Source organism: Mytilus edulis, chromosome 8, assembly GCF_963676685.1.
Source record: "Mytilus edulis chromosome 8, xbMytEdul2.2, whole genome shotgun sequence".
Classification (NCBI taxonomy): Eukaryota; Metazoa; Mollusca; class Bivalvia; order Mytilida; family Mytilidae; genus Mytilus; species Mytilus edulis.
In genome coordinates this window covers 85,961,472-85,978,327 of record NC_092351.1, presented here as the reverse complement: position 1 = coordinate 85,978,327, position 16,856 = coordinate 85,961,472, and the positions used below count along the sequence as shown (strand labels likewise).

Below are 16,856 nucleotides of genomic sequence, written 5' to 3'. Positions count from 1 at the left end.
ATCTGTTTGACCACAATTTATTTTTTCTCATAAAATTTGGGATCAAAATATATTTAAGAAAAAAAACATACCCCCCTTTTTTAAAGTTAAATTGTCAATCCCTTAGTGTACTGATATGAATAGTAATTTACTGGAATTGTTTGAAATAAAGTTATTGATGCTAACGTAAATATATCAAACAAAAAAGACAGGAAATATGTCAGTGAAACAAATATTTCAAATCTAATTGAAATCAAAGTGCCCATGAACTATCTCATCATGCACGAGTGATTCTATTCATAAAAAGTGTCCGTGTAACAACTAAAAAGTGTCCATGTATCATCTAAAAAGTGTCCGTTTAACACCCGTTAATGTACTGCTTTTATATAGCTCTGCTTGGGGTAAAGTCGTACAAGAACATTTAAATAGTGTTTCCTGGTGGATCTGAATATCAATAAAGGTGAGATATGAATATTTAAATATCTATAAATAGTACACATTAAAATGTAAACAAACATGCTACAATATCAATAAAGGTGAGATATAAATATTTAAATATCTATAAAAAGTGCACATTAAAAAGGAAACAAACATGCTACAAACTAGCTTAAACGTTTGGTATTCTGAACCTGATTCAATTTAAACGTTAACAGTTAACTATTCTTGTAATCATGGTCGTAGAAAGGTTTAGAAAAGTCTAGATATTGTAGCAATTTCCGTAACTTCATGTTAGTCTTGTCCGATGACGTTTATTTATTAGACATGACCTGTGACAAGATAACAAAAAGAAAACAACCAAAATGGCACAATCTGCATCAAAGTCCTGTGACATCTGTATGAGTGGACAGGGGCGTAACTTATGTGAACAATGCGATCAATTGATGTGTGAAAATTGTAAAACTTTACATTTAAGGTCAAAAATAAGTAGAAATCATACATTCATAAATACACATAAGTTACAGGTTGAAGTGAAAAAGTTCATGGACTTACGGATTGATTGTGTCAAAACAAATCTAGACTACATTGAACAAGGCACGGTAAAGTACCAGAGTGACATACACGAAGCTATTAGCGCTATCACAGAAGAAGGGAACCAGATGAAGCAGTGGATTGACCAGAAAGTACAAGCCCTCATTACATCGTTGGAAGAAAAAGGGACAGCAAACCTGAAGGCCTTACAATTAGAAAGAACTGATTTTCAAAATGATTTAGAAAAGTTACAGAAATGTCAGACTGCCTTTATGGAGACCCAAAGACTTGCCAATGTATCTAAACTTCTGACACAGCTAAAACATGTTAAATCCGAGTTAGGAATTGCAGTAGAAAAACAGTTACCAGTCATGTCGACAGTAAAATATTACAAAAAGGATGTATCAGAAAAGGAAATATCCATTCTATTTGGAGAACTATCATTCCGGTAAGTTATGAACTATAGACAAGTGTTTTTATGTCTCTATATAGTTTTGCCTTTTCACAATGGCTAACTCATTTACTAATGAAGAACTGATTTGTACGTTGAGTGATTTGGTTAAAATATACATATGAAATTCTTGTTCGATCGTTACATTAACTGTTGTATGAACATGTTTGCAATTAAATGTTTTCTTCCGTATTTTCAAAGTGTAAATCAATACGAACAAAAATGAAAGAGATACCTTCAGATCATTACTCAAGAAAGTTAATTTAATTATGAATATTCAAAGAACCATCAAACCTCATAAAAAATAAATACGTTGACCACAGTCTCACTGTATTTACAGTTGGTCTACAGAAGACGTTTCTCTCCGCACATTAGGCTAAATTTATACAGCCTTTCAATTTACCTTTTTTTCCGTAAATAGTTTCCACAGTTTACATTTTCAGATCTCTGATTTCAGATCACAGTCAGACAAGAAACTTTTCAGATACCAATGTGACCATTGTTGGTAAGAATAACGCTTTATTTAGGTTGAATGTTTAAAGATTTGTATATGCCAAGATGATATAAGTAACTTAACTTCCTACGTATATAAATAAAAATTAAAAAAATGAATACCGAGCTCTATGGAACATTCTAAACGGAAAGTTCCTAGTCAAATGTCAAAAATAAAAGCTCAAACACAAAAGTTCGAACTAGCAGCACTGCTGAAATGATTTCGATTAAATTTTAGAGTTCTAATTCGTTTAAGGATACATTTACAACAAATACCTTCCTATTGTTTTTCAGGGAAGAAAGACTTTCTGAGTAAGTACAAACTATTGAAAAAACAATTTTTCGATTGTCACCATGAAAATAAAAAAAAAAGTTTTTCATAAGTCATGTAAATGTATTTCATCCATGATATTATAAATATTATTAAGTCTTCATTATTTTCATTGAGTGCTTTATCATTGCGTTTTAGATGTTCTATTTTAGCAAGATAATATGTGGCGTTACCAAAAAATGAAGAAAAATAAACGTATCTGGTCTTACTGACGACAATCTGTTGACTAATTAAGGTAGATGATGTGTTGTGGGGGAAGACTTACACACATTTTTTTTTATCAAAAGATGGACTAATGATAAAGCAGTGGAACAGCGTTGTATTATTATTACAAGTTTATTCGAGGAAAAAAAGTAAAGTAAAATAAATGTCAAAAAACTAAACTAACTCCATGAGTAAATGATATTTTTCAATTGTCATTTTATTTTGCATTTTGTTTTGTAGAGACAACCCTACAAGGTGAGTATACATTCATGTTACTTTCATAAGTCAGTATTTAAAACCCATCATTTATATATGAAAACCACATAATTGACTATGCAACCTTTCAATTCCGATTTTAAATAAAGGCAACAGTAGTAAACCGCTGTTCGAAATTCATAAATCGATTGAGAACAACAACAAATCCGGGTCACAGACCAAAGGCGAGGGAAACACATCAAATATAAGAGAACCACAAAACAACAGAAACACAACATTAAAATGTAACACACACAGAAACGAACTATAATATATCAATTGCCATGTTCCTGACTTGGTACAGGACATTTTAAGAAAAAATAATGGGTTAAAACTGGTTTAACATTAGTATATTTCTATAAACGTACATAAACGTTTTTTTATAACTCTCTATTACAATAAGTGATATAAAGATATCGCGAAAGAGAGAGGAGAGATGTAAGAAATAGACATTTAAACTATTGAGTCAAAAATAAACTGAATGTTCATGTTGTACATACTATTTGTATAATATTTATACTTAAACTTTAAAAGAAAATCTTTGTCTGAAGCATTTTAATGCAATCATTCTCATACCGCACTTTCTGTGTATCATTCTGCATTTAATGTGCAGATGGTAAATGAAAACCTACAAACATTAAATGTACTCAACAGATGGATAAGTGTAAAACAACAATCATAAATGTTACTGTTTTCAAAACTGAACAGGCGCATGCGTATGTCATACACTTATCCGGGAATTACCCTTAACCCGGAAATTTGACTTTATCTCATTACTCTTAACCAGGGATAAGCAAAAAAGTTTTTTTAATAAGATTTACAGTAAACTAATAAGCATTTATCGGTATATAGTATTACGATATTTTTTTTAATGATGCACAAATATTGAAATCATTCAATTTTGCAAAGGGAGAATACATCAAAAATTTAAATTCAAGGAAAGGGAGACCACTACAATGTATTAATCTTAAACGGAAACGCGTTTACTCTTATCCAAAAAATTAAATGTTTTATTTATTGACAAACATATCACATCTCCTTACTTTTATAAATAATCATAATGTGTGATAAATAATTACAAATACTGATAACGAGTTTAATCCTTTCTAGGTTTATTTATTAAATAGACTAAGTCGATCTTTTATCATTTATAGGACTGTACATACTACTTCTAAATAGCAGATAGATCTCAGTAAAATTGTAAAACATTTATTATGCATACCCATAGTCGTTTTACCATTTTTCTTCTCAGGCCAATCGATTCGCTCTGTTGTGTGCTTTATATTTATACACGAGGTAGACTCTAAATAATATAATAAAATCTCGGATAAAAAACCAAAAAAAAAATATGATTTGTTTTTTTTGTCGAATCAGTAATATTTGAATTGATTTGTGATAATGTTTGTGTTGCTGTACAGTTGATTTGAGTCTGTACATTCCGATTGAATAAAAAAGTATGCAAACATATTATCTTATCAACAACATGCACAAGAAATAATTTTAAGTTACAAAATTTTTAATCCCCCTCCCTTTACACCCTCGCAAAATAAAATGTTCGTCACATTGTAATATAAATGAAAGAGAGTGATGCTCAAAATCATAGATTATATGAGTTATTAGGTTTAGAACACTTGCCTATCTAAAACTAAGATGTAATACGACTTTTCTTTCCTCGACAAACCATAAAAGTGTTTCTTGAACTCTCGGTATTTGAGAACATGTCAAAAGAATCAAATAGGGTAAGTTGGGTTATGGTTGGGGCGTTATAAGTTACACAAATATATTTTGTTTTTCTCTAATCATTTGGATTAAAATATTTTGACACAAGTGGATACGATTTCGGATTATTACTTGCACTATGATGATTAATAAAATTGTTTGTACAAGGATTTTATATGAATAAAAAAATATAGTCACAAAAAATTAATACATAACTTTTCATTTTCATATCTGTGAGAGTTGAAATTGTTACCAGAAGAAATAATAAAAAGTTAAACACCATCAAAATTGTTGAAAACTTCATCTTGATAACGAAATTCGGAAATAGCGCGAAACAGAGCTGGTTCCTATTTCAAAGTTTTCTACCAAGGGTAACAAATACATGGGAGACATTATTTTAAAATATCGGAAGCTTTTTCAGTATTAATTTAATGAATTTGCAACCAAATAATAGTAAATGCATAAAAAAAATACAATTAATTAATTAATTTAACGATCTTAATTAATAGAACCGTTTGTTAATTCTTGTAGGTATATATTTTGTAAGAGTATATTATCGCTTTAAAATTAATTCCCGGATAAGAGTATAACATACGTAAGTAATAATATCACATTCAAAATAAAACGTTCAAATTATTCAAATAATTAAATAAAAAGAGCATCATTTCTTAAAAAGTAAGATGACAAGCCGTTCCCACGTTCAGTTACACTAATGTATAATAATGGCATTCTTATTAATGTTTACCTCCAAACAATATTCCCTGAAAACATGTAAGTTTGTTTCAAGACTTTTATGATTATATTGATGTTGTATTTTATAGTTGGCCAGTACATGGACGATTTTAGTAAGTTTGTATATGTATTTACACATTAACGATGTATTTTCCATACAATATAGCATGGCAAAATATTAAACCATCAAAAAACACAATCAAATTCAGCGATAATTTGCAATTTATGTCAATTGACCTTGGCCACTAAATTAAACAAATAATCAGATACTTTAGATGTAGATTATCGGGTTTTCCACACATTGATCGTAAAAAATGCGATTATCTGTTTTTCGTTCTATTAATGATAAAGTATATCTCCCCCTCCATAACTACCTTAGACAGTTTTACACTTGACAAACGCAAGCTTGGTAACGTCTCCTCACACATTGCGACGTCGCTGTTAACTTCTATTTAGACAGTATGACGTCACTGATAATGCCGTGACACGAGAAATACGGAGCGACTTAGCAAGATGATAAAGGTATAGGGAAGGACAATAAAACGGCTTATAAACTTGCACATTTGTGGTTCTGCTTATGTCATTAAAGACACAGTTTAACACGGTGTCTTTGAATGAATCAAATATTTTATTTTTTATTTAATTTTGGAAAATCTCAAAAATCTTATCACGAATGAAGATGACATGGTTCAACAGAGAGTAACAAGTAAATAATTGACTGAATATCCTAAAAAAATAACTTTAGTATTTTTTATTAGAGAATTCAAAAATAAGGTTCAATAAAGGTTAATGCATTAAATGTTGCATCATAGGAACGGTTTGTGACGTGAACTTATATGCTATTTAAAGTGATTCTTTCAGTGGAAAAATATTAGAATGTATGTCTTCATGATCAAAGTCTAAATGATAGATATGAATGAAATATTTAACCGTGTAACGCTTTGATACGTAAATTCAGTGATATATTATTGCACGAATACAAAATTTTACATTAATTTTGTCTTTTTAACAATGCTATATTTAAGCATGTGCAAAAACTGTCGGTAAGTTTGCTTTATGTTTACATCCTCTTTCCTTTCGTACGATTTATCTTTGTTTTTGTTTTTTGTTTTTGTCTTTTCTTTCCTTTTCCTTTTCTTAGCTTGTTATATAATCGCTTCATTATATTTCGTACGATATATATGATAATGTGTATGTACTAAAAATAAATATAAGAAGATATGGTATTAGTGCCAATGAGACAACCCTCGATCAAAGTCACAATTAGTAAAAGAAATCATTATAGGCCAGAGTACGGTTTTCAACACGGAGGTTTGGCTGACATCAAAAACTATTTTCGTTTTCGTATATTTCAATCAATCTATTATATTTCGTCTTATGATAATTCTATGATACTACAAAAATCTTTTCATATGTTTCAATACATTCATAGTTTTGCATGCTATATAAACCTTTCATGTCCATCGCGATGTCAAAATACAACTATGACTAAATTGATAAATTGATTTTACCTGCGTATTACCAACAAGTTCAGATTGCAACATGAATATATCAGTAGGAACAATAAGGCCTTTAATTGGCCCGCACATTACAACAGATTTAACGCAAAACCGAAAAACCGAAAAACACGTATAATCCACATCAAGAAACGACAACCATTGAACATCAGGTTCAATTTTTTCTAACAGGCACACCTTCGTTGTGTTCAATAAAACAATAAGCGAATAATTGATGTAGTCGTTTTATATACAAGTACAACGTCAAATGCACATGTCTTGTTCAGCTGTCAAACTTTACATCGGTCATTTAAAAAACTTTTCGTACTCTTTAGAAAATAATAAAATTTTACTTTTAAGAAAATTTCAGGTAAAAAATGTAAATGTTTTGTAAAATATGGAAAAATCAAAAACATGTAAATTATGTACATGCCCTGTAAATAGTTATCAAAAGTACCAGGATTATAATTTTATACGCCAGACGGGCGTTTCGTCTACATAAGACTTATCAGTGACGCTCAGATCAAAATAGTTCAAAAAGCCAAATAAATACAAAGTTGAAGAGCATTGAGGACCCAAAATTCCAAAAAGTTGTGCCAAATACGGCTAAGGTAATCTACTCCTGGGGTAAGAAAATCCTTAGTTTTTTCGAAAAATTCAAAGTTTTGTAAACAGAAAATTTATAAAAATGACCATATAATTGATATTCATGTCAACACCGAAGTGCTGACTACTGGGCTGGTGATACCCTCGGGGACGAAACGTCCACCAGCAGTGGCATCGACCCAGTGGTGTAAATAGTTATCAAAAGTACCAGGATTATAATTTTATACGCCAGACGCGCGTTTCGTCTACATAAGACTCATCAGTGACGCTCAGATCAAAATAGTTCAAAAAGGCAAATAAATACAAAGTTGAAGAGCATTGAGGACCCAAAATTCCAAAAAGTTGTGCCAAATACGGCTAAGGTAATCTACTCCTGGGGTAAGAAAATCCTTAGTTTTTCGAAAAATTCAAAGTTTTGTAAACAGAAAATTTATAAAAATGACCATATAATTGATATTCATGTCGACACCGAAGTGCTGACTACTGGGCTGGTGATACCCTCGGGGACGAAACGTCCACCAGCAGTGGCATCGACCCAGTGGTGTAAATAGTTATCAAAAGTACCAGGATTATAATTTTATACGCCAGACGCGCGTTTCGTCTACATAAGACTCATAAGTGACGCTCAGATCAAAATAGTTCAAAAAGCCAAATAAATACAAAGCTGAAGAGCATTGAGGACCCAAAATTCCAAAAAGTTGTGCGAAATACAGCTAATGTAATCTACTCCTGGGGTAAGAAAATCCTTAGTTTTTCGAAAAATTCGAAGTTTTGTAAACAGAAAATTTATAAAAATGACCATATAATTGATATTCATGTCAACACCGAAGTGCTGACTACTGGGCTGGTGATACCCTCGGGGAGTCATCAATTATCAAACGCATAACCAATGGAGACTTTGCGTAATAGCATTCAAACATTTATATATGTTATATGAATACTCTATGTAAGGTGAAACCAAACAAACTTACTATAAATGAAAGAAATTGGACATAAGTTTACTATGTAGATTTTAGTTCAATCAGTTGGTATGAACAACCAGTCAGTCAATGTTACCATGTTTAAAGAATTGTACATATAACTCATAAGAACAGCAAACACATACCAGATGGTCTCAATGGAAAATATCCTATAAAATAATGAAATGGATGGTCGGGTTGTTGTCTCTTTGACACATTCCCCATTTCCATTCTCAATTTTATTTTATTTACAATCTTATTTACATCAAACAGTTAATAGACCACTGTACATACTAAGTTCATATCTAAACGTTAACTTGTTCGACCATATGCATGGTGTTACATCATTGGACAAGAATAGAAATGTTACCATTTAAGCTATTTAAGTTGTTTAATAAATAATAAAAAAGGGACAAAAATAAGAAATAAGCATTTAATTTTAACATGTTATATGTAGTACACCAGGACAACACCAATCAGGAACTGTCGTTGTCTATGAATTCAACTTATCTGCTGGTAAACGGCAATATTTGTTTTAGCTTTTTCTAATTCACATTTGTATATGCATATATCACAAAGAAAACGGATTATAATTATTTTTAACAAAATATCAAATACTAGTATAAATGTATGTCCTATTAAACTTGTTTAATATTATATCTTTTAGATATCTGAGGTGGTTTTTTCTCAAAGAAGAAAAGAAACAGAAAACTTAATTAACAAAGAAAATATACATAAGAATTCATTGAATTATCTACTTATACTTTATAACAAAATGCTGATCAGTTTAACGGTATTGGAATCTGTATTGTAGTGTATAATTGTACAAAGTTTATAAAATCTTTATAATCATGCAGCAAATTTTATTGCTTCTTCTGTTTCAATCGGTTATATTTTCTTTTCTTTCAGATAAATTGAAAACATTTGAAATGTTAATTTGACATGCTATACAATAACAGTGTTCTAATCTTTCGGTACCTGTGATTACTTTTTGCAAGCGTGTTGTCTATTGTTTTTATCTTATTATTTGTTTGTGACAGTATCGATCTTTTGATTAAATATATTTGTAACTAATCATTAAAGTTTGTTCTTATGTTGTGATGTCACATTACTGTTATAGTTTAGAATGAGGATTTGGCATTCACAAATATGTTGAACTCTGTCAGGTACAGTCAATATGAGTAAGATCTATTTATTTTTTCTTTTAACTATGGCATATTCTTTCAGCCAAGGGTTTTATTACAAATGAGTTATACTGTGATTACGTAATCACTTTGTGTTTAAAAATTATTTTTTTCTCTTAAGACATGCTATTTTTCATATTCCTTTACGGGCCTTTAATTGGTATTTACATTTGTTCTTGTTCTTGTTCTCATTCATTCTTTATACATAACAACAAGAAGATGCGGTATGATTGCAGTTTTCGTGCTTGAGTATTTCATAGCCGACCATACAATAAGTTATTTTTCATTGTAGAAAGGCCGTACCGTGTCCTTTATAACTACTTATTATTGGGAGGAATCGTATCACATCTCCTCATATTTATAACAATGAAAATATATAAATTGGATTTCTAACGTACGTTGCTACAGATAAATATCTAATAACACAATGTGTCCTTCTTTCTCAATAATGAGTCAGCTTCAACCCTCCAACAATTGGATTCTCTGCCCTCAACCTACTGGAGGATTTCATACTCATAGCCGAGGTTCAAGTGTACATTTAAAAATTGCATTACTACTCCACGGTTAACATGGTTAATTAAATTCCAATTGCAACAATACTTACTTGTGTACCAACGAAGACGAGAGATTGCACAAAGTGTACTTGGAACGAGCGAATGTAAGTGGTGTCCGGTAGATATCGAGGTCATGTTTGACTAAAAAGTTAAGCTGAGTGTGACTGATGGTTATATATATTTGCTATCACATTTAATACTGTACCTGCATGCTGTTGGAAATTGACAGCGACGTCTAGTATGTCTATATTTAATGCGCGAAACATGGTCTATCAGTTCCAACAACTTGTCCCTTGGAAAACGATAGCGTGTAATCATCTCTACAACTGTATACATATCAAGTGGGTTCGTATGTTCTCTTAATATTCCTTCTGTACTGAAGAGGCGTCTCAAGAATAACACTTTTAACGCACCAACCATTTTGTAAACACTTAAGAAACATGTAATCGTTAGAGTGGTCGGAAGTATTTCTTGGTCAATAAGTATGGATAGAGGCACTTCTCAGTTTACTTTTTGTAAGTTACTTCGTCAGTTTTTTGTAAAATTGGATTTTGACTTTTAATGCGTAATATGTTTCATAAAATGTTTTACAAACATAAATATTAGATGTCAATAATATCGTAATATGTATTTTATATTTTAAAGGCCAAACACTCATTCGTTTTCTTTTATTAATTTAGAAAAAAACATGCAAAGACAATGTACATACGGGAATGTAAATGTTGTAAGTAAGTATCATATACTTGTGTTACCATGATAAATTTAAGGATGCAACTATGATTAATGTTACAGTTTCTGTAATGAATTCACAGAGTGAGTAGTGAATATACTCATGGGTTAAAACATCATCAAACACAATAGCATGGGCTAGTAATCGAAATTTATTTGCATGTATACAGGTGCACATATGCCGAAATAACTGTAAACTATTTTCAAATAATAATACCATAAAATTATAATCAATGAAGACATACAAAATATCATTCAGAAGTTTATGTATTACCCAGTCAATCCTTCATATGATACGCCATAATTTGTAAATCCATATCAATCAATGACAATATGAAAGTGTTAAAAGTTATCCCTCTTTGCCAATATTTTATCATCTTTCAATAAGTATTATTTATAATGCATTACAGTATACGTCTCAACTCAGGTATTGACATAGAAATATCTTACCTATTTTAACTTAACGTACATAAAGGTGAAATACCGTGTACGTTGGGTTGGAACTCAGGTATAGACATTAAAATGTTTAAAAATGATATACATTTTTAAAGTAAACAAACACGTTACAATCTTGCTTACATATTTTGTATATTGAATCTGATTCAATTTAAACCTTAACATTTTCATCGATAAATATCTCTGTAAACGTGTGCGTTAATAATTCTAAAAAATTTAGATATTGTAGTCATTTCCGTAACTTCCTATTAGTCTTCTCCGATGTCGATTATTTTTTTAGACAAAGCCTGTGTCAAGGTAACTAAAAGAGAACAACCAAAATGGCACAATCCGCTTCGAAGTCTTTTGACATATGTATGAGTGGACCAGGACGTAACTACTGTGAACAATGCGATCAATGGATGTGTGACAACTGTAAAACTTTACATTTAAGGTCAAAAAAATGTAGGAATCATACCTTTCTAAGTGGGTCAAATATTAACCCGGAAGAAAAATCGTTTTGCAACGAACACGACGAAAACTTTATATTTTACTGCGATGATTGTGACATGCCAATTTGCAAAATATGCAGTGTCAAAGAACATAAAAAGCATGATATGTCTGAAATAAACGAATCGACACAAGAATTACAGGCAGAAGTGAAAAAGATTATTGAGTCGAAGTTTAAATCCGTAAAAAAAAATCTAAATCAAATTGAACAAGGTACAGAAGAGTACCAGAGCGAAATAAAAGAAGCTATTCGTGTTATTACAGAAGACGGGAAACAGATGAAGCAGTTGATTGACAAGAAAGTACAAGCACTCATAACATCATTGGAGGAAAAGGAGACTGCAAACCTGAAGGTCTTTCAATCAATTAGAACTGGGTTTCAAAATGATTTAGGTAAGTTCGTCGAATATCAGACTGCCTTCAACGAGTGCCAGAAAGTTGTCAATGCTAGTAAACTTCTAACACAATTGAAAAATATTAAATCCGAGTTGGATGTAGAATGTGAAAAGAAGCTACCGGTCATGCCGAATATAAAATATGACAGAAAGAAGGTATCAGAACGAGACATGTTCAATCTATTTGGAGACATATCCTTCCAGTAAGTGATTAAATCTATTAAGTCTGATGAATCTGTAAAGTAATGTAATGCCAAAAGTTTATTTTGCCTATTGCATTTCCGTTGTCAATTTGTTTTTATAGTAATTTTCAAATAATTTCTTGTACTTCAGGATTAAATGTTTTAAGCAACAACCATTTTCTTATCCGGGGGGGGGGGGGGGGGGTAATTTTCATTGTGTTCATATTTTTTTCAGAACCTTCCTCCGATAATATTTTTCAGGAGAAGGAAAGCAAATTTGTTTTCCTATCATGTAGAACAGAAATATTTATCACAAAAACCATAAAATTAACATAACATTAATTTTAATATTTAATTGATGTGAAATGTCAAGTGCATGGCTCTGTCTATATCCTGGCAATTGATGTTGTCTCTGTTGATTTTGTAGCCCACTTCTTACATTATGATATTCTCTGATTCCGTCATATAGGTACTACAGTCCTTGGATTGTAATACTGCAAATGAAGTGGCCACCATTGCCATATGTAAAGATATAGACTCATATCATATACATACGTTTGTAATAGATGTTAAAGTACTAGTTTTATTTTGTTATCTAGTTTTTTGGAATTTTATATTTCCAGTATTTTGGATTTTGACATGGTTATTCCATATCTTTGAGACAAAGAAAATTTGTTAAAATGGTCATTTTATAACAGGAATAGATATGGTATCATAAGCAGTCTTTTAAAGTAGTCCTGATTGTGTATGACATAAACTTGTATACCGGTAGTATTATCCGTTTGTATTATCCTTTATACCTCTTTTTTCAAAGGAATGTCAATTATCATAGTTTGAAATAGTGGATGTTTATAATAGTTGCAGTTTTAAGTATGGTCTTAATGTAGTAACACATCATGCGGGAGATTTGAATGCTTTTAAATATTTCTGGATAAAACACTATTACAGGAACATACAAAAAATGATAAGGTATAAATAGAAATCTTACCTTAATCTGTAGACTATACAGATGTTTATTATCTGCTGTTTCACTGTCTCGTCCGCTGTTAAAATCACCAGCCTCAAATTCAGCAGTGCAATTTTGACAGTATGATTTTTTTTCAGCTACAATGCAAAATCTGATTTTTTTTCGGTCAGCTAGGCCATAAAATATTTGTTTTAAAAACAATCCAATTCATTCTCTATGGAAATTATGAATAACAGTAAAATAACTTAATCAAAACTTTTGAAAACATATTTTCAATAATTCAGTGAAACTAATGTACTCCCTATCTTGTTTTTATGATTTAAGTTCAATGTGTGTGTTCACAAGATTTCACCAATTTACGATGTAAATGTATATACATGATATATAAATGTAAAAATTTGACACTGAAAGGCGGAGCTTACATTTTTATTTGCATAAGGACAGTCTATTTGAAGATGTGTATGCTAAGGATGATTGCCGTTATAATTATCATTGTTTCTAATCACCTATCAGTGTCACCAAACGAATTAACAATGACCATAACTGGACACATCATTGATTAGTTTATCCTAAAACATCTATCAGTAGATGGACTGGTCAATGATGAGCAAACCGATTTAACTCCGCCCAGTCAAGAGAAATAAATGAAGTAATACACATGTATAAAAAAGAACAGGACTAAACTGACACGCTGTTTATGCTAATTTGAAGATACACTTAACCTCATAAAATAGTAAATGATAATTTGTATGGTCTAATTTTATTTTAGAGAAATTGTTTACAGTGTAGAGCAGACACCAAAGAAAGAGAACAGGTATTTTCCTTATTTTGATAAGATGTTTCCTACTTCCAAAAAAACAAAACGAAAGAAGGAATCTTATTCGTTCTCTTGAATATTATTATACGTGTTTAAGAAAAAAGATATATTATAATAACAATCACTATTTAGTCTATAATGGAGAACCAAGGACTCAAGTATTTGATAGAATCATCCGTAGAGCGGTTTTCAAGTGACATGTACATATTTAGATTGAGTGGTTTCTTGACTGTAAATGCATTTAAGTTTGTATTTTTTTGTTTGTTTAATATCGTATTTTATGATCACAATTGTTTTATTTAAAAAAAATCATTTTTGTAAGCCAAAGTAACAAAATGAAAATTGAATCGATATTGATAGCTTATAACCACCCTTTAAGCGAAAGTGGTAAAATACCACCTTAAACCCAGTTTTCAGAAGGAAAAAAAACCAGTTGTAATGTTTTCTCTCTCACACCAAGGTTACGATAACATTTAATAAACACAACTTTGTTTATTTGATTAAGTAATTCCTAACATAAAAAAAATGTTATTTGTTGACAATAAACTCAATGCAACTTAGTTCAATACAATGAAGTTGCTCTGCAATAGAGACAAATACCAACTTCTTTGAATTTTATGCATACAGCCTCCTTACTCCTGAAAGTTTCAATACCTGTATAAATGATTTTAATTCAACTGTTGAGTTTGTTTATTACAACAAAGTTGTAACTTTGAACATGGATACATTTTAGTAGACTTTTTATTGGAGATGAAATATTTTATACGGTCACCATGAGTAAATCATTTGGCAACATATATGATGAGTATTGGAACAAAAATTAAAAAAAAAACACACAGATACGTTTTAATATGCATATTATTTTGTAAATGTTTCTTGCTTTCGTGAGATTCACTTTCATCAGTTTATATGTCCATATCACTGATTTCAGCGTACAGTTAACGAAGACTATGTACAGATACGCATGCGACCATTGTGGGTAAGAAGAAGTTTTATTCCTGTTAAATATGAAAAGATGTTTGGATATGATACGGTGTTATCAGAAACCATCCGCATGAAAAAATACCAGGAAGTGTAAGACAGGATAACACAAAAAAATATCGAGAAACTTAAGAAGCAAAAGACAGCACAACACAAACTTGTTGATCAGAATTAACAGAGGATAACAAATGGCAACACCCTGACAAAAATATATGAGAATTCAATATTAAAACAAATCATTTATCACAAGTTCAGACCAATGTGAAAGACATTACTGAATAAAGAAACAACGATATGAGAACTATGTCTAACAAAACCACAAAATGAGAGAACATATGAAAATTACAACAGACCATTAATTTATAATCGCATTGATTAATTGGGCTAAATACAAAAGGAAATAATATAAAGCACACTATTACATTTATTAATTAGCAGACTAATATTCCATTCGAGATAATAGATAATGAAATCCATTCAAAGAAACCAAACATTACATATCAATATGAATTCGATCTTTCGATCGAATTGCACTTCGAATTAAATACTTTAATTAAAGATGCTTTTCTATTTCTTTTTAGGGCAAAAGAGATGTCGGAGTAAGTATCAGTAAATATGTACAACAAAATGAATAAACCACTCAAAAATTTTGACAATGCCAATAGGAAACACTGTGTTGTTAGTGTCTTTAATCCATAACAGTACTATTAGCTTAACCATTCGTCAGGCATTGCTTATCATCTTTGAATTCTTAAAGGGGCACTAGCTACGAGATATATAAAAAATCTAAAATAGGATTTTTTTTGTTCAATTATTAATACAAGTGAAATAGTGAAATAATAATTCGTTTTTAGCAACCAGAATGGTTCAATTTTGACAAAATAAGCTAGGAAACTTTAGAAGAAGGTTAATTATTCACTTGCAAGTGAATAATTCGACCTAATTGAATCCGTTTTTATGTGAACTTAAATTTAACCCCTAAAAGGAAAAGAATGTCAACATTAAAAGTGAAACTAAGGTAAATCATTTGCTTGACTGATTGCATTCTTATACAGGTCAAAACGAAGATTAACATATAATGTTTCTATTTGTAATATGAAATTAAATAGACCTAGAGAATCCCAATTGCACGATTCTCTTAATCTATTGATCTCTATTTATGTTTATATACCTTATATGGCCATCGTGGGTTTTCCGAGGTCAACTCGATAATTAATGAGATGGCGTCTAGACTAAATCACAAACGAAAGGAAGCTTCATTGTATCGAGACTATGTCCTGTAAATTGTTTATTTTAGACTTCAAATATTTTATATTACTATGAATTAAATATAAGAATTTAAATCAAATCGGTGAACATGAGTTTGACAGCTAGTGCCCCTTTAAAGACTTTTAGAAGGTATATATACATTTACCTTGCATAAAGAATAGGCAAATCATCTCTATCTGTTTATTGAGAAAAAAGAAATAAGGTATTATTAAGTAACACAGAATTTCAGAAATTCAAAATACAAACTTTAAGAACAAGCAGATTTGAAGAAAAGGTGTATATTGAACTTGTATTTTGTTTAGTTAAGTTTTCTATTAAAGTAAGAAAATATGTGGCAATTCCAAAAATGAACAAACTATCAATCTGGTCTTATTACTGACGAATATTCAACATGTTTAGAAAACGATAGTTTTTTTTTTGGAAAACTTATTCACCATTGTATGTATCAAAGGATGAATGAATGATCAGAGTCACGTTTATTAGGGGAAAAGTTTAGCTGATTTAACATGGCATGTTTAATTTAAAATAAAAAGAGACTTAACCAACCAATAGGTTATACCTATTAAATGTATTCTAACTGTAATTGAGTCATTGCATTTTTATATTTGTTTTATATAGGTTAGAACCAAAATAGTGAGTA

General features: G+C 30.5%; 2 protein-coding genes across 5 annotated transcripts in view; both read left to right on the top strand.

The window, feature by feature from the left end:
- Nucleotides 1-302: 302 nt before the first annotated feature.
- The window catches only part of LOC139486510 (uncharacterized), a 126,888-nt gene continuing 110,334 nt past the window's right edge, over nt 303-16,856 (top strand). Inside the window, exons 1-8 of one of the 4 annotated variants that reach the window (XM_071271418.1) lie at nt 303-439; nt 942-1,396; nt 1,857-1,904; nt 2,186-2,203; nt 2,667-2,681; nt 5,222-5,245; nt 6,158-6,175; nt 8,861-9,459. In XM_071271418.1, coding sequence (XP_071127519.1) covers nt 960-1,396; nt 1,857-1,904; nt 2,186-2,203; nt 2,667-2,681; nt 5,222-5,245; nt 6,158-6,175; nt 8,861-8,909 — 609 coding nt within the window. In that variant the 5' untranslated portion in view covers nt 303-439; nt 942-959 and the 3' untranslated portion in view covers nt 8,910-9,459. Of the gene's footprint in view, nt 440-473; nt 1,397-1,856; nt 1,905-2,185; nt 2,204-2,666; nt 2,682-5,221; nt 5,246-6,157; nt 6,176-8,860; nt 9,460-16,856 lie in introns of those variants that run through there. The other 3 variants (XM_071271415.1, XM_071271417.1, XM_071271416.1) reach the window with 3 other exon arrangements.
- On the top strand, nt 11,395-15,556 carry LOC139486509 (transcription intermediary factor 1-alpha-like). Its single transcript, XM_071271414.1, has 4 exons — nt 11,395-12,203; nt 13,919-13,963; nt 14,898-14,945; nt 15,529-15,556. The coding sequence occupies exons 1-4, from the start codon at nt 11,437-11,439 to the stop codon at nt 15,548-15,550; spliced, it is 882 nt and encodes a 293-aa protein (XP_071127515.1). The 5' UTR covers nt 11,395-11,436; the 3' UTR covers nt 15,551-15,556.

Bases quoted from the DNA above. Each gene is read 5' to 3' on its own strand.
- LOC139486509 (XM_071271414.1), top strand. From the start codon at position 11,437: ATGGCACAATCCGCTTCGAAGTCTTTTGACATATGTATGAGTGGACCA. The intron at 13,964-14,897 runs GTATTTTCCTTA...CACTGATTTCAG, and splicing joins ACACCAAAGAAAGAGAACAG to CGTACAGTTAACGAAGACTA. The intron at 14,946-15,528 runs GTAAGAAGAAGT...ATTTCTTTTTAG, and splicing joins TACGCATGCGACCATTGTGG to GGCAAAAGAGATGTCGGAGT.